The 22,904-nt window shown below is 38.7% G+C and overlaps 1 protein-coding gene and 1 long non-coding RNA gene across 3 annotated transcripts in view; one reads left to right on the plus strand and one right to left on the minus strand.

The window, feature by feature from the left end:
• Positions 1-22,904, plus strand: part of wake (wide awake) — a 99,585-nt gene that overhangs the window by 56,520 nt on the left and 20,161 nt on the right. The window contains exons 4-6 of one of the 2 annotated variants that reach the window (XM_066738812.1): positions 615-746; positions 1,501-1,687; positions 7,184-7,413. In XM_066738812.1, the coding sequence (XP_066594909.1) occupies positions 615-746; positions 1,501-1,687; positions 7,184-7,413 (549 nt within the window). Of the gene's footprint in view, positions 1-614; positions 747-1,500; positions 1,688-7,183; positions 7,414-16,859; positions 17,244-22,904 lie in introns of those variants that run through there. The other variant, XM_066738814.1, reaches the window with a different exon arrangement.
• Positions 15,856-16,709, minus strand: LOC136780448 (uncharacterized). The gene is made up of 3 exons (XR_010823760.1): positions 16,381-16,709; positions 16,036-16,152; positions 15,856-15,975 (listed from the first exon to the last, which is right to left on the minus strand). It is a non-coding gene; the product is annotated as an uncharacterized lncRNA (long non-coding RNA).

A 22,904-nucleotide genomic window follows, 5' to 3' on the forward strand; every position in this document is an offset into this window, starting at 1 on the left:
CTTGCCTCACCTGCTTTTGTTATATACTGAATCTTGATCAATTTCACGTGAATGCCTTTGATATTCACTAAAGTCCTTCCTACCTTTTTCTATTTTTATCACTCTTTCTCTCTCTCTCTCTCTCTCTAACGTAAATTTATTATACATATAAATATAGTTGACTTCTTATCTTCATTCTCAGAGTTCACTCTTTTCACCACGACTAACTATCATTCTCCAAAGTTTTATATCGTTCTACTTATGTGTATATAAGTAATTTGAGTAATTTTTTGTAATAATGTGTAGATAGATTTTGATAAAGTATTAACTATAAATTTGCACTGAGAAAAATATTTCGACCAATTTTTCGTTATAATAGTGAACAAAATTCATTGCATTGACGAATTTTGTTGAGAGTTATAATGAAAAATGATTAATTGGTTGAAAGATTGTTCTCAGTGTTCAGAGTATATATCTAATTATATATTAATGGAGTCGTAGTGAGAAAAGTTAAGGCTCGTTGCATGCGAAGAGGGGTTTTGTTATATAAGAGTGCAACACCGTTTTAAGGAGCTATAGACAAATGTTCATTGAGAAAAGTTGTTGAGCATGGCTGGCTTTTATTAAAATTTCAGCGGCTGCGACTGGTGGTATATCGGTCTTTCCACCTTATGGCGATGGCACGATTTCCGCGAAGCGCGGAAGTACCGCTTCCCATTTTGCCAAACCTCATACGCCAAGAATATACTTTACGGACGAAACGATAGGTGATATATCAAAGGATTACATTACATTTATTATTATGTATTTAATAATTTATATATCAATATTTCTCGACATTATTTCTTCCATTTTAAAAGTTTGTTTCTGCGGTTAATCTGTGCACACAAACCTACATATATATTGAATTGATATATAATAATATAGTAAAGATCCAAGTTACACTACGTAGACTCTTCAGATATGAATTATTGCACTCGCGCGGATTAACCTCGGGAGCACTCGTTTTTAAGAGGATGCCAATTTAATGTGTCACTTTCTATTCTGAGAGTAATTTCTTATGCATTTCATCGTGCAGTTTGATTTTTCAAAAATCGCTATCGAGCATGAGAGACCCCACTTGAAGCTGAACAATGTCTTATGGGAATGTGAGCCAAGACACAAAAAATAAACACGTTAATGACTCGAGTTAATTCTAGGAAAATTGAATAACTTTCCACGAAGCGTGCAATATTTTACGGAATGAGGAGGAGGAGGAGGAGGAAGAGGGGGAGGAGGAGGAAATTTCATTAAAGTTTCGGATTGACTAGATAATGGATAAATATGGGGTGTCCTTATCTTAGCCCGCATTTCCATATGGATGTAAGGTAGAATAACGTAATGAGTAGCGTTGTTTATCTTCGCGTTTTGTTATGCGCAGATTGGTAATTTCGTGTAAGGATATAGAGCTCCAAATTAAGCTATACAATAGATGTAGTGATTCTGGCAAGAGTGTTTGATATGCGTTTCTTGTTGAAACAGAGCGACGCGTATCGGACACAGGTCCAGCTGGTCGAGAATCGTCCAAGGATCACTCGACGAGGAGCGGCAGGTTGAGCACCTCCAGCATCGGTGGTTCTCAACCGCTGACCATGCTGACCAGGCTTTGGAACCAGAGACCGAGCTCTACACCGAACGATGAAATTCCACGGCGGCTCTCCTGGGACAGGTATGTCGTCCTATTCGACCTCTATCTCAACCCCACATCCATGCAGCAGCCCACACTACCCAATTTACCACCATACGCGTAGTCCCTCGGACATTCTCAATTTCCAACTTCTCTCCCAATTTTTGCGAAATCCCTTCATTTGCCTCCAAATGTATCACTCGTTATATATATATATATACATAAAAATATTTTAATTTTCTCCAATCCAATCGATTATTCGCTCGCTAATTTTCTACATGTCAAATTTACAGTGTATAAAAACGTTAAACAAGTGGGAAGTTGATGTCGAGAAAAATGAAGTATGGAATAAGAATAAGGGAATTATTCCATAGGAGCATTAATCAGAGCATACTGCACGAATGGAGCAGTGTAGGTACTATATTGATTTAGTAAGATGTATGTGGGTTATTAGCGTGAAACTGGATATAGTAGGTACTGAGTATATAGGAAGGTTCAATTTGCAAATGGACGAGGAACTAACAGCTCTCTGCATATCAGTTGCTAGTCGTAGAGTTGAGGTAACGAGACAAACAGTGGGGGTCAGGAAAAAGTTTGGAACGCAAATCTGTTTGGAGTGTACCCCACTTAAGGCTGTTTTTGTCCTGGGACAATAATGGATGGAGAAGCCCATATTGGAAATCCTGACCATCGGTTCAATTTCCTGGCAAAACATTTTAAACTGCGAGCTGACAAACGCTACTCCTGCAACAATGATAAATCGTGCAAAGCTGTCAGCATTTTTACAATATTTTCATTATCCCCTTTTGTTCATGCACCCACAACCTTTTTTTACACTATGACGCAGTCAATTAATTGCTAGGAAAAATTGCTAGATTTTTTTGTTACAGCTAGAGCTCGAGCTTTTTATGCGTTTTAGCAAAGAAAACATCAAGATCCGAGTTTTCTTCGATCGACGTAAATCGAGTTTAAGGAAAGAGTATAAGATTGGAAGAAAAAGTGAATGAGTGAGTGAGAAGGAGAGGGACAGTTTTTTTTCAAACCCTTTTATCGATACTCCTGAAATGCCCCATCAAAAGGGAAACTGAGCTATGGATGATCCCACACAGACTTTTACCACTGACTACTTCTTGCTTAAGAAAAGTGTAGACGCTTCGATGTTAGATATGTTTCATTCGTGCTTAATGACCCATAAAATGATAAGAAATCAATCTAAATACCCAAGTTTGTTTGAAATGTCCCTAATATAACGAAGGAAGATTTATCCTTGCTTTGTTTATGAAACGAGATAAGGAGCCAGACGAGCATTCAGAAATGATTACATCCAGGGAAATATAGTATATATAGAAGCTAGAGGAGGGAGAAGGAATTTTTTTTTTATCAAACGCTAATTTAATATGATTTAGCTATAGCTCGACTTTATTCCTAAGAGAATCGCCTGTTTACCCTGTGCACTCGACAAAACACTTTAAAAAATATTCTTCCTCGCTCTGCCTCTCCACAACCCCCACCCCCACCCCCTCTTCTTTCCACTTGTATTCTTTCATCCCTGTATCCTACATGAACGATGTACTTTCAGAATCTATTTTCCCTCCTATTAATATTTTCCTCTAACATTATACATACAATTACCACGAATGAATAAAACATTGTTCCTTACGAGAGTGCAAAAGTTCACAGTAGAATACTGAAGAATTTATAATTTCGTAAATTTTATACGGAGAAAAAGCTGAGCAATCAGTCGTAGCTGGCTCCCTGCATACGAATGACCTATTTTAAACTTCTTCCTCATCGGATAGTTCCACACCAGTAAAATACTCTAGTCAAGATAAATATAGAATGTTTCCTATAGTATAGCAAATTATCCATTCGCTTCTTACATATACTCGAGAGGTTAATAATCCACCGACCCATGATGATTTCATAAGTGAGAAATAACGAAAATCAGAATTTTATCTTTCTTTATTATCCTCATATGTGTAATCTTACAGCTTCGATGGAGTCACCAAGCTTTATTATATTATTACCGACAGCTCTCATCAAATGTCCGTCCATTCATCGATCGTTACTCCTAGGGAAAAAGAGAAACTACTCGCAGTTTGCCCGAAGCTTTTCCGCTTCGATTACTTTACACTCCGCAGTATGAAAACTCAATCTACTCCAAGTTTACCAGTTTTTATTGTCTTTTTGAAAATAGAATAAATGAACGTACAGCTTAACGAGGTTTACCTTCCAAAGGCAAAGAAAATTCTGCAATTGTTGATACGAAGAAACACAGACGAGGATATTTGATAAACAATGGAGATCTGCAGAGAGGGAGAGAAAAGCCAAGACGGAAAATGAAAAAAGAAAACACAAGAGTATTCAGGATCTTGTGGAATACTTAAAAATCACTTGTAAATCTGAGAAAAGAACTTTACTATGCAATATGCTGTGGCTGCGAAATGGAAGGAACAAAAAGCAAGTGACATCTCTGATCTACATCAAAGAAAGCACCGCCCTGCTAAAAGCGTCTAGGAGCAAAACGAAACTGACTGGCCAATTTTCAGAAGAAGAAGAAGAAGAAGGACAAATGTGGCTGGTGAAGCATTTTACTCTCGTGTCCTTGACAAAGAGTAAATTGAATTTTCTGAATGGATAAAAAAGGGAAAACTAACTGGAGGACTCATTCGTGTACGTTTCACTAGATTTTATTCCCATGCCTAATGGCGGCGCAAAAACTACACTCTTTATATGCTGCCTCTTTCTGTCGTATAATACAGGCTGAGTCATTTTAATGTCCCGTATACAACTACTTTCTTACTTTTGAATTTAGAGAAAAATGTTCCAAACAAATGTTTTATGACTCGGAGGGGGATGAAAGATTGTGCTGTTGGTTTGACCTTGGAAGCTCATTCGAAGGATTACCACAACGCTAACTTGACTTTTCTGTGAATGGAGCACTCTATATATTATACCTATTCTTGTAGCTGATCTCAAGAGCTTCCCAAAAACACTATTTTATCGTTCACTCGATATTTCAATGTGAAATTGTATATATACATACAGTGTAAAAAATTTAATTGTAAACTTACAATGGAATGTAAATTTCAAAATAGTAAATTTAAATTTTATTAAACATTATTACTGAAAGTAATTAGTAAACTTATTAAAGTGAAAATATATACTTAAAATTTCGTAAGAAAATATATATCTGCATGGTGATTAAAAGAATAAAAGAACGAATGAATTGGTATTTTGGAAAGCTCTCGAGATCAACTCCATAAGAATATATGTATAGAGTATTTCATTTAAAAGAAATAACTCTGCATGGTTGTCCCTGATAGAATCTTCAATGAATCTACCAAGGTCAGAACAAGAAAAAAAATTGTTTTCCTCACTGGAGGTCATAGAACTTTGTTTACCAAACATTCTTTGCTAAGATAAAAATTACCCAATTATATTGGGTCGGGGCATTAAAATGGTCCCCTGTACACGCGTGTGGTCCGATCTAGTCGCTTGATCATAAAAAAACAACACAAGCCCTAGAGATAATGTACATGATTAACGAATATCATTGGAATCTTTATTATATCGAATAAGGTATAGGAAACGTACTGCGAGAGATACGCGCGTATTATTTTTTCTGAGAGGGTGAAATTTTTCGGGAGGGAAAATAAATGGCGAAGGCTTCATTTCTTGCGAGAATGTTGGACGAATATGGAAAGAGGAATTGCGCTATCGTGTTAAGCGTGGCTGACCTAGGCAGTATTTTATTACTGGCTCGACTCTGCGCCAGCGTAGATAATACTCGTGCAAGGTTGACTTTTCCTTGACCATCACCCTCTTAACGCGAACCTTATCTCCCGGACAATGAAACATCGCGGCAAGTAATGTACGAGCGCTCATCAAACTCTCCTTCTTTTCCATCTCTTCCATAAATTTCTCCAATAACAACCTCAGACACAATTAGCGTGTCTTTCCACGAGAGACCTAGCTCCAGCTCAACTCCAACTCCATTAATTTTGACAGGCATTTATTATTTCGTCGAAATCACAGGACGAAGCGAAGTCATTGCATATATAGGTATTACGAGAAGCTCTTAATCTGACAAAGAGGAAATATTTTATAAAAGAAACTATATGTATATTATTGCATGGGCAGATAAGGAATATCGGAAATATGACAAATTCAAAGATGGATAAGGCTTGCACAAAGAGCTTACTACAAATACTCCTGACAGGTGAATAGCTTTCCGTACTGGAAAAATGTTTTCAGACAGTAAAAACTACCGAGCGAGTTGAGTACATTTTGTAGTACTATATTTACATTTCCTGTTATGACTAATCATAATCAAGCGTGCTCCCTCCTCTTCTCTCATAATAAGATAAAGAATGGCCTCACAAGAGCGAGTCGAGCTGCAACTTCTCTATAGAGGTGTAAAAGACGAGTTTAAATGACGAAATTATTATTAAACGCGAAATAAAACCAACGAATGTTATCTCCGATAATAATAACATTAGTATATATATTTTTAATTTCATCCAATTTTATTCGTAATCCTTAATGAAAAGGTTGATTTTCTTGCCAGGAAAAATATTTTCTCACTGAAAGCCGACTATGTGTATATATTTGTAGCGAAAAGCCATAAACTCACGCGTCAATCAGCCAAGTCTTCCAAGTAACTAATCGAACAAGCTGGTGTACGAACGTGTAAGATCAAAGCCCTTTTACTCCACTATCGATCTGTCCCTAATATAGAAACTTCATAATGAACTCATACCTCAATATATATTAGATTTGTGAGAAAATTCTCCTCTCCGACTCTTATGTCATTAACTCTCATAAGTTGGCTTTTAAGGAGAAGCTTAAATTAGGAGTGAAAAGCTATATATGCAACATAAAATGTTCATTTGTTAAATCGTAGGTTTACGTCCCGGATGAAATTGAAATTTTTATTCAAAAAGAAAAGCACTGAAGCGAAATGATGAAATCCACTGAAAGTGGCTGCATGGCTGGCTGCTTGTGCCGACGTGGTAAAGGAAAACCATATTATTTATCATTTAGTATTCAACCGCTTGCGCGTGTGGCCAGATTGTGAAAGAAACCATAGGGAACTTTCGTATTATCATTTTTGTATATGTAAAATAAAAAAAGCGGAGGAGAGGAAAATTTCACGAATAATAATATATCATGCTGTACTCGCTTGATTCGCAGGCCGAATTACCAATTTGATTAAAACTGGCGGAAAGCATGCATGTTCGAAAATATATATATATATATACATATATATCATTATATTATTAAAGCATATTGAAAAATTGACGGGACACTTTGAATCGGTTGGGTAGAGCTGGGTACGAATCAATCCGCTTGCCGATGATGCTCAAATGGAATTGAAAATTGTGTACTCGCAATGGTATGAGGAGAGTACAGTGATATCAAAAATTTAAATACATGTAAAAAAAAAGGAAAATGTAGATGATGAAACGAGCGAAGGAATAATCGATTGACTTTTAAGACAAATGAATGGGTCTGATATTGAATATTATTTGGCAGGCGCAATTGTAGCAGTACGAGTTCCTGCTTACGTAGGAGCAGCTCGATTGACAGTATGGCAGAGCGTGGAATGACAGGAGGAGGCGTCGGTGTGATAAGCTCGAGTCAGGGTGTTAACGCTGGCAGCAGCTATGGTCTCTTCATCGACCCAGTTCCATCCAGGAGGAGTCCAAGTCCATTGGTATCACCGAGCATAGGAAGAAGGGTCAAAGGCCAAAAGGCGATCTCAGGTAAAATCTATTCATTCTCTAGTCATAATTACTTTCCTCCCACGCGTCTCTCATTTCGCCTCTGATTACTCAACGGTGATAATGCCCAAAGTCATCCTCTCTCCTAGTTTCATCTAATTTTCTCATTATCGCCTTAATTCCTGATCCCTGTGTGACGCTACAACTAGATTAAACACTGAGAGAAAGACCTGCATGGATCCTACAACTATAAAAATATTCTTCATTTTCCCCTCAACTATAATTGTTTATAGTAACGGTAACTATTTACCTGTAATTATTATAAGCATAGTTCAGTTTGCTAATGTGTGTAGCGCATGGCAAAAGCTACCACGAAGGTCTAGTTGAATCTATATCGTTAATGTTTAACGAATCCAATGGAATTTTCACTAATATGGTTTTCATAATTTGAAGAAAATAAAACTTTGCAGTCCGCGCGTACGTATATAAATTTTCATCACAAAACATTTGCAGCTTATTCGTGCCACCTCCTTTATAACGAAAATTATTTTTGGAACGAGTATGTTTACGGACACGGTAGAGAGTTCCTTTTACTCTCTGGAATACTTAAATAATAATAATATTAATATAATCCTTTGTGTGTGTGTGTGTGTGTGTGAAGCCCAAAGTGTTATATTTCTTTAAAAAGCAAATGAAACAGAATTATTTTCGTATTCCACATACAACTAGCAATTATTTTTAACTTTTATAAAGGTACTTTGAAAATGTTTAATTGTTGTATAAATATAGATTGCATTTCATGACTGCTAATAATTTATGCACGCGACTCTTCTCTCTTTCAAATTCAAGCACATTTTACAATGAGTTTGTAAATTTATAGGACAGATTAAATCAAGATTTCGTCTTATCATTCGGTATTTGCAAGTGTACATGTCAGATAAATTAGTTCCCTTTGACTCTTGTAGGAAAGCCTGATGAAAACTTACTTTCGATTTACAGTCGAATCTGTTAATTAATTATATAGAGAATTCTGCCCTGCTCCGTATCTAATCTATCACTGTTCGATCACACCGAACCTCGATACTCGCCTCTATCCCCATCAGCAATGCCTACAACGGTACTTTCAATTACCAAAAGAAAGTAATTATTTCTATACACAAGTAATATCGTGACGAATATGTAACACTGACTATGCGATAATGGAAAATTTTCTTAGCATATGCTAATTATGCTTACAATAATTTTCAGTGTAATATTATCTTCTAAGAATCAACAATATTTGTCTACATTTTGGGATACCAACAACGTATATAACTACATAAGTGCTTTGTTAAACTGGCTAAATATGATAACAACTTTCAATATAGTTCCTAGCCGATATAACAATTTAATTGTTAGCCGTACTAAATGTATATAGTATAGTGTGAACTATAGTAGAAACTTTCCTAATATGTACAATATTTTCTATCTTATAATCAAGACTATAGTTCTGGTTACACCATGCCGATGTCTCTCGGTATAATAATTACTAAATAATATGGAGGGGAGTGGGGGGAATGACGATCGTACGGTAATTACTCGAGCGAGTGCAGCCGTTTAGGTAGGACATGGAGGTTATACCTCCTGTCGCACTTATTTCAATGACAGCACTCGCACAATACCGGACAAACGTTACAAGTGAGATCACGTGTGAATCCTTCTAAATAAATATACTTTTATGATATCACTATTTTTTAATGACTTTATGTAATTGTGTCTTACTTTCCATAATTATTGCATTACAAACAATACAAACTTAGGGTTTCTACAAACTAAATAACAATTGGAAATATTTATATTTTTCGCTTTGATTTTATAACACGAACAGTGATATGAAATATTGTATAACTTTGCTGTGTGGGCTAATAACTAACGTCTTGAGAAGGTTAATTAATGTTTGCATTTACTCCATGGAACATTTGTCGTGTGTGCCACGAAATTACGAACATAAGTCAGAAGCAAAATATATAAAATTGGAAAATTTAGAGAAGGCAGTAGATAATGTAAGGAGGAAAAAACTAATTTAAGTAAAGCAGCAGATAAACCCTCCAATTGAAGATTGGATTATTCGCTATAGTTGCAGCTCGTGCGTGCACGAAAACTGTAGCAGCAACGAGAGCTCATTTAGAGGCTAAATTCGTGATTCTTCTACTAATAAATGTTCATTCTTGTACGTTGCTCGTATTTTACTCGCATCTGTCGCGAAATTACAAACAGCAAGGGTTTGTAATTTTTATAATAATTTATGTTTGTGCTCACGTACTGCTCAAGTTTATTTATTGTTTTACAGTATAGACTAACTGGTGTATATCATTTAAGAAATCAATAATAATTGCATACATTTTTTGTTGTTGTATATTCATTGAATTACTTATCTTCTCGATTGCAGCATATTCAAAGTTCTTCGCTCTCCCCTATATATGATCTTACAAGAATAAAATAGGAAAGCTGTGTGTAATCTTTTTGCATATTTACTTGCATTTCAGTTACATTTTCTATTTTAGCAGCAAGGTAAACCCTTAACCGATAGGATAAAATCTGCTTGTTTACTTATCTTAATCGATTGCCTTGTTTCCCAACGCATGTAACGCAAAGCCTCGGGAACTTTCTGTAAAATCAGATTATCATATTATCTTGCAAAAATAACGTTCGATGGATTAGTAAATTAAGACTGTACTTTTTATTGATAGAATTTATCAGTTGCCAACACTTGTTTTTCTTTGGAAGACAGACGTAGTTGGCGTTAGTGAATTATTGGATTCTTCGCAATAGTGTGTGCATGATCTGCTTTGTCCGAGACTAATTTAATCCGGCAGGAAACCAGACGAAATCGCAGAACATGGGTACGAGACGAGTTTCTGCTCGAGCTCAACTTTAACTCGACCTAAAATACGAATTTTCAATCGGATTAGAAGTTACTGGGGATTCTTTCGTAAAACTATTAAAATCTTAAGATGCGCGAAACGAACCGTATTGTTACTTGTTAGAGCTTAAACCAAATGATTCCAACGCTGCTCCAGGTCGATTCCATAAGTTACATCTAAAATCGTGTTAAAGAACGTTTCTCCTTGGAATTCTTATAGTCGCGCGCAATTAACGTTTCCTATAATTTAACTGACATCTGGCGGAAGTTATTTAGAAAGCTGCAGCGATCGTCGACTCTCGTCGTGATTTTATTATACAAGTTGAAAAAATATTTTGTTCCTTAACAAACTTATAGTATATATATATATATATATATTACTTGTCAGCGGAGCCTCCTAAATTTCAGAGGGCTCAACATTCGTTTTGTTATCATTACCCCGTAAGTATCCTTGAGGAATAATCCTGTCGTACAGCAACAAAGTTTTTAACCTTTGGGAGAGATGCCGGTAGTTTAAAGTTAAATTGAACAAACAGTTAGTTATAGCCAAGCTCTGAGCGTAGTATAAACATCTCGCGTGCAGGACATGCAACCTATTTACACTTATCTCAATAGTTTTAATGCCACCTCTAATTTGACCCTATCCTTGAGGCAAACGTAATTCTTACTGCACGTTTGCCCATTACGTAGGAACGTTTCAATTTTCCTCGTCTAAAAATAAAGGAGTTTTAAGGGGGAAAAATCTACTATTACCTGCTTTGTGCATTCGAAAAAAAAAAAACAAAAGAAAAAAAACAATTAGAGAATCCGAAGGGTTCCATTGTTAGGTGGATACAGTACTGAAAGAGTTACGCTGTCTCGACCAATCCCGTAGCTCGAAGAGAAACGTCTTGAGACGGTCGAGCTGAAACCGGTCGTCCCCCCACCCAAACTTGGAAAAGAGCAACGCACGCGCCGCGGAGGAATCTTGAATCGTCGTCATACACACGGGGCCTTTCGCGTGGCTGTCCGGCATTGGGACCGAGACGCAATATGAGAGTCAGCTACACACGATACGATACGTTTACGCGAGGATTCTCCCGAAGCCATTATAACCTCAAACTATTGGATCACCTCTTGCGCAAAAACGAGCTATAAATCACGTTTGTTAGTCTACGATCTCTCCCCAAAGTCTCGTTTTAAACACAAGAAGCTATAATACTTGGCTCCAAGTGCATTCAAAGTTTGAAATCGAAAGGCAAACTATTGCTGTGTTGTGCGTTTATTCTTCGTGGGTCAGCGGTGCTGCGTAAACAATGGAGTGAAAGTGCGATGGAACAAGTGTATTCTGAGAAACCGATGACTGTTTATCGTAACTTTAAGTACGTACAATCAAACTTTTGTTTTTGTTTATTCCTTTACGAATGCTAATCTTCCTCACCCCCCCGAAGCAGAAGCGTGTAATAACACGCTTCGAGTATATCGTGAATCATGCATCAATATATATATATATATATATATCTCTGCGTGCATGCTCGATATTTAAACGAAACATCTGCGTAAATATTAATCTATTTTGTCGCGCGTTGACAGATGATTTTAGCAATAATCTCTGTGTGGATTAAAATGACTTTGAAAGCGTATCTTTGAATGTGGAGACTCGGCCGTGTACGAAGTTAAGGAGGAGTGGGACGTATTTCAACGAAATAGCCAGACGCGGTATAACCAATTTCTCGACCAACCGTCTGTCCACTCTTTTTTTCCTCATCTGGAAAAAACTCAAGCGTACGCGAGTTGCACGTTTAATGGAAAGTTGCGCTAGAATAAATCTCGGTCGAATCATCGGAAAATATCAACGGCGTTTCCGGTCTGGAAAGTAGATCGGCTTTCGGCTGCGAGCGTATACCTATCGATCCGATAAAAGCAACTGCACGTGTCCATACAAGCCTTGCGTCGCGTTCAGGCTTTCCACGTGATTTCCAAGCCGTGCACTTGTAAAAAAAAGCTTAAATAAATAAAGAAAAAACCATGCGCGCATCATGAACCAAACGAAATTGGACCCTTGCAGACACGCGGGAAATCCGATCTCTCGGAACGATCGAGAGTTCCTTCAATCGTGAGATGACAAACTAATTTCGATGCAAAATTTAGGGAGGAAAATGTGCGCTCGCGCGATACAAATTTAGACTGCAGTGATTTAGCGTACTATATTGGTCTCGAGTGGGAAATTATCGCATTAATATTGCGGCAACGAGTTCTCGAGAGCGGAGTTTGAAAATTGGCGAATGGAATTGGGCGTTGTAGGTGCGCGCAGAGTGATGAGAGAAGAGCCGAGCTCGGGGAGGATGAGGTGGCGAATCTTGTAGGAGGAGACGGAGCTGCACACCCTCCTGTGCTCCGTGCACCGGAATCGTCGCAAAACCGGTTTCTGCATTTGGCGTGCGAGAGCAACTACGGCGAGCGGACCCGTCAGCAGACGCTTTTAACGGCCTTCCCTCTGCACGTCCAATTGTCATTCTCACGCGTTCGCCAACTCCTCGGCTAATTCCGCCAACTCCTACGAGTCTTTTATATATCTATATATATATTTTAATCGTACCCTACCCATGCAACTTTTTTCTTACAACTGTATATATATGAATACGATTTGAAAGCGATCAGCCGTCGCCCCTACTTTCCGCTCTGATTGTGCGTCGTTGACTTGTGAAACTCGACGCGACTCTCCAATGAAGGAAAGCAACATATATATATATATATATATATACGTGCACGCGAAAGGATTTTTTCGTCACGTTGCAATTAATACCGCTGGCATGGATCGGGCGAGAGTGCAACGATTCTCCGATCGATGATCCAAATATGGTATATAGGCGCTGCTGCTGCATGTTGCTGCGGCGCACGCGGCGAACATTTCCGGTGCATCGCAGCGACGCAACGCGCAGATTAACGACGTAACCGACGAAAACTTGGCAAATTCAATATTATGCGTGGATTACGCACCCCAAGGCTGTACAATCAGATTATGGAAATTTTATGGAGCCAGACATCGTCTGCTCGTAAATGAAGACGACGAGCAAGATTGGATTTTTCTCATGCAAAATTTTCTCGCCAAACCTGACAGATGCGTCTGCATGGATATCTCGCGTGCTCCCCCCAACCTCTTTCATAAAAATTACAATTTTGACAGATCCATCGGATTCGTCGATTCCATTTTCCATACACACAAAAAACTCACCCACATTTTTTCCTCTTTTTCTCTCTTTTTATTCTCCTCCGTCTTATCAACCCTGAGAATTTTCCAGGTCGAGTCGTTGATAAAAACTCGCATCTACCCAAAAATTTCCGAGGGCGGATATAGCTCCATTCATTCGACGCAACGTTCGAGTTTTTATAGAACGAGACGCGCGTCGTCGAAAGTTATATAGAGTTGGAGCAGTGGCTAGCGTACATTTTTCATTCGCAGGGATTTAATTCCCGAATGCACGTACATTTTTTCACCTGGATCTCCTTTCGTTATACGACCGGAAGTTAACGTTTTATTTCTCGAAAGGCGAGCAACCATCGGGTATATCTCAGCGCTGTGGAAAGTGGAAACACTCGCATGATCGAGACGTGGGAGAATCATAAAAGAAATGCTAGCGGAGAAAAGTTCAAGGTCACCACCCTGTAGCTTGGACAGCGAGGGAGGGAGAGAGAGAGAGAGAGAGCGACAAGAGGAAAACGCAAAAGGCATGATAGAAAAGTAGATTGGCGTAGTAAAGCAAACGCTAGTCGCAGTTTCTGCGAGTTATACCCCTGACTTTTCTCTCGAAGCATATGCAAACTTTGCCCTCCTCTCCTCTCGCCTCTCGCCTTTATTCAACTTGCTATCCTCGCTGCATGGATCGCCAAATATATTCTTTTGCGTACGTCCAAAACTGCAGATATATATATATATATATATATATATATAAAGGTGATGTATTGAACATTCGTTGGGTTCCCTCGGCCGAAGAATTTATTCGCCGGATCTCGGCCAATTCTGATATAGGTGTCTGCGGTTAAAATCAAGATTTATGATTTTCCGGAGGACCTCGCGCGCAAGCATCGGTCTGCGGACCGAGCGGAAGATCCAGCTACATCACTTCCGCTTAAAAATAATTTTCATGAGGAACGTTTACTCCTCGACATATACTGATATTGCATTTCAGCAGCACAGGTCCGCGTTCTTTGGCATCCTTCTTTTCCTTCGGTCCTCCGCAGAGGCTCTCCCTCGATCGATCCTTGTCCTTTCTTTGCTCGGTGCTGCCTATTGCCTTCTCTTAGCCCGGATTACCTGGAATACGGAAATGACTTTTATGCATGAAACATTCCTTTTATTGCACCCGCGCGCTCGCGGCCAACTATAACGCCATGTTTTTCCAACCACTTTGTATTCTCCTTCTTATATATATATATTAAGGTGGTCGTTAAAAAAAAATTTTGGCGGATCCCCAAAAACCACTAGTATTTGATGAGAATTAAACTACAGTGGTTGAAACCTGTGGCATGACAAATGATGGAAACACGTGCCTCGTTGCGATCAAATATAATTTTCGAAGAATTTTACAGTTTTTCGCTGATAACTCGTTAAATATTCGATTCTATGAAAAGATACATATAACCTTTTCTCTGAAGAATTAAATTCTACATAATAAAGGTTCTATACATTTTTCTTCTAGAATGCATACTAATCGAGATATTGCTGAAAAATCGATCCTCTTTTTCGTTTATACACATTATATTCATATGTTTATATGAATTATTATTTTTAGTTTACCGTACAATTAACATATTTTATTAAATTAAGAGAAATAAAATGTGTAACTACAGCGAAATAAGAATAACTACTCATATGAGCATATGTCGATATAATGTGTATAAACGAAAAAGAGGATCGATTTTTCAGCAATATCTCGATTAGTATGCATTCTAGAAGAAAAATGTATAGAACCTTTATTATGTAGAATTTAATTCTTCAGAGAAAAGGTTATATGCATCTTTTCATAGAATCGAATATTTAACGAGTTATCAGCGAAAAACTGTAAAATTCTTCGAAAATTATATTTGATCGCAACGAGGCACGTGTTTCCATCATTTATCAGGCCACAGGTTTCAACCACTGTAGTTTCTCATCAAATACTAGTGGTTTTTGGGGATCCGTCAATAATTTTTTTTTTAACGACCACCAAAATATATATATATACTTAATCTCGCTCTTGCCTTCTTTTATCTTCTACGCAATTAAACTGACACTTTACACCGATCCAATGACTCTGAGTCGTCATGACGCGAATCATCTCGACTTTGCTCTCAAAGCAGACCGTAGCATGCATCTTGCATTTTTTCTGAAAGTAACAATTATCATTATTAAGATATTTTTTGTGATAGTATATATTATATTAAAGAGTATTTATAGTATCGTATGTTGTCCATTCTACTTATAAAATGGGGATTTCTTAACCTCGGTGTCTTTATATAGGGTTTTCTTTGACGGCTCGTTAAGTCGATACGAATCTCTCATTAGGTATGTGTAAAAATCCTGATGGCCGTTTCTGTATTGCAGCAATCTGTCGTCCAGCGTTTGATATTTAGCATTAAATTACCAGAGTAGTCGGAGCATCGCAAGTTTTCCGTTACATGCTTCACAGTCTACCCTCTTCCTGTCATGGTCTACGAGAAAACACTCCGGAAAAGGGCGGCACCTGCAATACAGGTACAAGTATATAGGGTGTCCCGAAACTTTTCGCTCCGAGTATTTTTACCAGAAAATCCTCGCGCCTCTACCCAAAGCTCCTAGAATCCTTGCTCAATTTGAGAATCTAACGACACTTGGATCAACGACTAAACAATTTCTCTCCTTTGTCAGATGAAAATTGTACCTGAAACAAAAACTTGTCTTTTTTTATCCCGAGTGAGATTGTTAACGCGTTAAATATGTTACGAGTCAATTGATTCGTTTAAACTGTATTACGCGCAGGTTGATAAGAAATAAAAATTCGAATCACAGATGGGAATTTGAAGAAAGAAACAATGAGAGCAACCCTCGACGCAATGTGTCTCCCTATATACATAGGGTAAGGTTGGAGTTTAACGAAATTCAAACTCACCTGCCCTGATGTCATGGCCCGATGGCCAGCAGCTCTCCACATCTGTTCCATTTGCAAGCCTTATCCTCCTCTTTTCAGTCCATGTCCTTCCTTCCGATCGTAAGGACACTGCTCGTGCTCGGATTAAGAATACCAGCCAACCACAGTGATTTTCGCGTTCGCCGGCAAATCCGCGAAAGAATCCAAAGTATACACGGTGCGGTTGCAGCAGTGTTTGCTTCGAATCGGAACTCGCGAGGTCCAGAGAGCCATCGATCTAATTCTTTCCAACGAACGCGCACGCAGCTGCTAATGATCGTACATACGAGGAAACCAGAAGGAGCGACTGATTTCAATATATATATGTAGTATATAGTGACTCGCTACCACCACTGTGCTTTACCATTACTAAAGTGTCCGTGCGTAATTGCGAGGTATATCGACGATCGAGGCATGCACATGCACATGCATCGTTACGCTTACGCAAGTTTTTTTGCTCTTCCTCGGAGAGACAGCAACGTACGTCATCGAGAGCAAGTGTCTAGGCAGAGCGACTGGTCGCTTAAAAAGAGTCGCTCGCAGGAAGTGGAACCGCCGTCGTCGTCTTGTCGCTCGGTGCAGTGCGCAATAATCACTGCGCAATTATACGTGGACGTGACATCCGATCGCGTGACACAGTAGTGCACTGGGACGCGTCCTTCCAAAAGTTTCGCGCTCTTTCGGTGCTTTCCACGCAACGTATCGCACATTAGCTGCAGGATCGAAAGCGTCGAGAGAGTTGGTCGAGGGGCGTGCACCAGCGGCGCAACGACGACGCTTCATGACATTCGTCCAGCTAAGGCCCATCGACTGGATCACCGCCAAGTTCAAAGCTCACCATAAAGGTATTATATATATACCCCACTCTACGTGCTTCCTCGTGTTATACCAACTTTTGCCCATTGCAACTTTGAACATTAATGACGGCGCGTGTAAGAATTACAAGTTTAATCGCTTTATAGCTGTACTTTCTACACTCTGACTTTCTTCATTTTTTATACACTTTTACAGCCGTTGTACTTGCAAAGTGTAAAGCGGAAGCGCGGTAAAAAGCAGCAGCTTCTTAGGATAACACGTTTTATCGGGTTAGCTGGTGCACGCAGCTCATGAGGAAGCGAATGCGAATGGGAATCCGAAACTCGTTAGAAATTTATTAGTTGTTGCTGCGCGATCGCCAGATTGGCCGGGCGGATTTTGCAGCTACTGTGTTGTAGCAATTAAAAAACTTGCCATCGGATATATATATATATATATATACACAGTGGCAGTTATTGACATTCGTTGAGCTCGATTGAACGAAATTAGAGGAGGGAGGACGTTCGTTGTTCGATCAAAGCCAATCGTTTTACTGCGTATCACGGATTCTCCCAAAGTTGCCATTAACGATCGCCCATTTTTATATACGGATTTGCCAGATTTCTATCCGCGCCAAGATTAATTCAAGGATGATTCGATCGCGATGGGGATTTCCTCGCGATATTGGAGAAATTCCTAATGGATATTTACCGAGGGATGAGCGATAAACGATGGCCGGAGAAATTATATATATATATATATATATATATGGATGGAAATGAGGTAGGGGAGTGGCAGTGGCATGAAGAAGCCTGGAGTGTTGTTGCATAATCTAGCACGTGTCGTTCTGCGAGGGTGCACCCACGTTTAACGTCCGTGCGATCGCGTCGTTAATGCAACGCGAGCTTGAAAATCGTTAAACGATACGAAGCCGGGACCAAATTCCGTTTATGACGCGCAATTATCGCGTAAAGCCGATTCAACGTGAATATAAATGAACGCCGCGCGCGTATATAGAGAGAGCGTTCAAAGCGATAAGAAATTTCACGCGTTGCTCGATATCGCATCTATGCTTCCCTCTCTCTCTCTCTCTCTCTCTCTCTCTCACTGGAGAGAGGTCCAATTCGAATCAAGAGTAAGTTTGTTGTTATATTGATACGAATACAAGGAAAAAATAAAAGTTTATTATCATATCAAAGGAAGAAAAGCGCAGCAAGATAAATTTTCATCTCGATCGTTCAACCTATATCCTATATAGATCGATCTTTCTTGGATTACCCATTGTGACATTTTGTTCCTTATGCACGAAACGACGCTTCTTTCTTTTCTCAATCTCACCATGCGTCGAGTAAAATGTGCAGTTGACGGATCAAAGTCTTTGACACCACATACCCCGAGGTTTGTCCCTTCTGCATAAAAATTTGTATATGTATATAAAGGCCATAGTAAGTACAGTACGAAATTCGCAGGCAATGACACCTGTGCACCACATTTTTCCAGCGTATACTCTCTTCATCAACACTGATATCCCTAGGCGCCAGCTTGGCATATAGCTATATATATGCATGCATATTGCAGAGTGCATTTGCAAAACAAGAGAATTCCTTTATAAAAGATATCGAATATTATTTGAAAAATCCGAGGAGAAACATTCGAGTGTAAATTGTGGATCTTTGGAATGTTGCAGAGCGGTCGGAAGCAAATAGAGTGAGTGTGTAATGAAATTTTACGGATTGGATCCTCCGCGCGTTGTCCGATTGGGATGTAAATGTCCTTTCGGTGAAATAAACGATTTAAAAAATAACCATTTGGCTCGCACAAGCAGATTCGAGTCTGAAGATAAATTTGCCCGGTGCATGCATGGCGATAGAAAATCGAGTGATCGAAAATACGGAATATCCTATACACGCGTAAAAATATAGAAACTCGATGGAACTTATTTGTTCCGGTTATTGATGCCTATCAGGATCCTGGGACAGATGTCACTGATTCGATATTGATCGGACTATGCAGTTTACTCATAAAGAAAAGGCCGCTTGTCAATTTATTAGAACATCGCTCAATCCCGTCGCCTGACGCGTAAAATCAGCTGTGATGGATCGAAATTATATACCTATATACATGTATGTCAACGTTAAATCTCGTATAAACTTACCATTTGATGCTATCTTGACAGCGAGTAATAAATCTATCTACATGTGGAATCACTTTTGTAATTGTAACGAGTAAATGGACCCGTCTCGCGTATATATATATATATATGTATATATCTATAGTTGAAGATAATGTTTAGGTTGCAACGCGTGTCTTCCGGTTGCCAACCAAACGGAAACCAACTTTCTTTCTTCGGTGAAAATTATTAAAATATGCCATAACGCCGCAGAACCACTGCAAATTTTCTACAATAGTAATCTAATCTATCGAGCGAAGCCAGATGATTGGTTCCTTGTTCTAATAGTTTCCATTATCTTTCCTCATCGATATATTATGGAAAATCCCCATATGTGCACGTATATACACTATCGGTGCTTGATTTTTCTACTTGAAATTTTCCATTTCTTGCATAATAATGATATTATTATTAAATAAAGAAAACAAGTTAAAATGCTGAAGGGTATAATTGGAGGCGGTACTTTCATATGGCATAAATGAAATTGAGGGTCGTAGATTGAGAGGGACGATAAAAAAGGAAAAAACAGTTACGATATATCTACCTACATAAAATATGCAAATGTGTGGCTTTTGAAAGTAAAAAATGCGTTGTGTTTTAGTTTATCTTCTACAAAGGTATGTGTACCTGAAGTATTTATAAAAAGCAATTTTTCATTGCTCGAGCCTTTATTATTGGCAGAGACTAGTCTCCAGTCGCCGCATTGAGCAAGACTCCCCCTTGTTGATCAGAAAAATATTGTACCTCTTCTCCCAACCATTCCCGCGCTCCAATTACTTACAACCAATTGAAAATTTATTAACTGACTTGGCTGAAAATGTTCTCAGGGGAATGAATTTCATTAGTCGAAATAGAGCTGGCAGTGGCCTTAAATCTTTCACGCTCTTCAAGATTTATAATATTGCATCATTAATACATTTTAATTACGATAAAAGTAGAGAAAATAAATAAACTTAATGAATTATTGTGCGATCAAAAGTGAATTATTCGTTTAATGGCTCAGTGGTCTTGGTGGTACGGTAGAGGTAGAGAGGGAGAGGGAGAGGGAGAGAGAGAGAGAGAGAGAGAGAGAGAGAGAGAGAGAAAGTTAATTAAAATCCGGAAGAAATGCAAGGGGATAAAAATATCTTGGCTTTGCCCTTACGCTAATGCTCGGCGTTATTTCTAGCTGGAGAATTTTGCGTCACGAGTACACGCTTGGGAACAGTTACTGGAATTCAAATATCGCCCAACTCTTCCAAGAATCTCCAACTTTGTTTTCGTTCTCGATTATACCAAGCTTGAATTCGTTGTGAAAAAACTGAGAAATAGAGACTTCTTGGAAAGCAAAATTCCTAAAATGACATAATTCGTCGAAAAAGCAATAAATCTCACAATTTTAATTAATATATAACAGTATATAACGTACCAGCATTACCGAAAGTTTCCAATTAGGAAAACATAAACTGTGCGAGGGATTGGATTATATGGATCGCTTAGTTGAACAAAATTTTCAAAAATACAGCATATTCTGTAATTGGCACAGTTTTATCAATTCCCTCGTATATTTTGCGTTGTCTGTGATATTCATTATTAAACTGCAAATAAATAAAAGCGCGTTAAAAAAATGTTTACGGAGAAAAATCAGGAAAAATAAAAGAGCATTAATCCATACGTACTCTATACATATAATACAGGGTGTCCCACGAACGATGGTCATGCCAATACCATGGGATACGGGACAAAAATCTAAGTAAAAATGTTGTAAAAATTTTTTTCCTAGCACCCTTAGTTAAAAAGTTATTTGCGATTAAAGATTCTCGATTACAGTGTAGCCTTCTTTAGAGCTAGGAAGATTGTTTTGGTCGTGCATTATAAGGCCAAAAATGCTAAGATTCTGTGAATTAAAATACTAAGAAAAACACAAAGCCAAACATCTACTATTGAGCCTATTGAAGTGGTTCAAGGCCGATCGGCAGTTTCGAGTGCGAGCGCCATAAAAACAATCAAAACATAAACATACCATTTCACAGGCGCTCAAGTGGATGTTTGGCTTTGTGTTTTTCTTAGTATTTTACTTCACAGAATCTTAGCATTTTTGGCCTTATAATGCGCGACCAAAACAATCTTCCTAGCTTTAAGAAAGGCTACACTGTAATCGAGAATCTTTAATCGCAAATATATCTTTTTAACTAAGGGTGCTAGCAAAAAAGTTTTTATAACTTTTTTACTTAGATTTTTGTCCCCTAGCCGATGGTATTGGCACGGCCATCATTCGTGGTACGTATATGTAGAACGACATGATCCTTGTGATCGCGAAAAGACAGTCATGGATAAAATTTCATGTTACGGCTACTTTGCAATTAGCTTCGTGTAATAATTGGAGGGGGGAAGGGGGATGAGGAAGGTTCGAGGAAGGAAATAAGGACAAGTGGCGGAAGGTGTAGAGAACGTGGAAGCGCATAGCAGGGCAGGATTGAACCGGGGTCTGGTCAGGTCAGGACTCAGAGGAGGGGAGTCTATAGCGATTGGACGCTTCTGATCTTTGATTGTGGTGAGAGGTCAGTCGTATTATCCGTCCATTGTGGTCGTTTCCAATTACGGCAATTAATGAAGCTGGCCGATTAATGCAACAAATCACCGCAAATGGGAATTTAACGCGTGAGATTGGTCACAGGCGTCTCATAGTCACCGTAAACCAGTCGAGTTAAACAAATTACTCGGACGTTCGACTTTTTTTTCTTCTCCAAAAACCCAATGCAATTCTAATGGAGAACTTCATTACAAATCCGACTACCGAATTCTCCACAATCATACTTGATTCACATATGCACACACACTGTAATTGCATTTTAATCCGTAATTTCCTCAATCGAGCCTTATTGGTCGGTCACGTCATCATTGACGAAGACCAGTTTTTCCATCAGCACCGATATTGCACCGTTAACGACACACTATAGTCTGGGAAAAGGACATTAATTTTCAGTCGTTGAGGAATTTTAAAAGCGAAGATTTTTTTTTTCTTAAGAAAAATTTGGATTCCTTGCTCGACGTAATCTTTTTAGGATTCTCGCTCGGTTCTAGACTGGCGTGTCCGTGCATTTCCAATTGACTGTCAACGCCATATATATCTAAAAGTCGTCGTGGGAAAATGGATTCGACGGAGATGCATCCGTTCCGCACATCATCACTTATTGCGCTACAATTCCCAAGTGGCATATTCTCACTCGTTCCCTCGGCTGTCCCCCCCCCCCCCCCCTCTCTCTCTCTCTCCTTAGAATCCATATGTATATACATGCACGTATCATTATAAGAGTTACAGAAAAATCATCGATAGAGATCGTTTCTCGTCCCTTGGAAAGCGCCACTTGCACCAACACCTAGACAAAACTCAATTGAAGCAACAATTATAACCAAGCTGGCCTCCTCTTTTCCACTTTCTTAAATTCTCTGTATGGCAGAGGCTGCTGCATTGGTAAATAAAATCACGTCTGCGCGAAATTTCGCGAATTGGAGCAAATTTTAGTTGGAAATAAATGACCGAAAGTTTTAATCGTCAGCC

This window comes from Prorops nasuta, unplaced genomic scaffold (genome assembly GCF_024137725.1).
Source record: "Prorops nasuta isolate Cenicafe-Biocafe unplaced genomic scaffold, Cenicafe_Pnas_1.2 PNAS00019, whole genome shotgun sequence".
In the NCBI taxonomy this organism is placed as follows: Eukaryota; Metazoa; Arthropoda; class Insecta; order Hymenoptera; family Bethylidae; genus Prorops; species Prorops nasuta.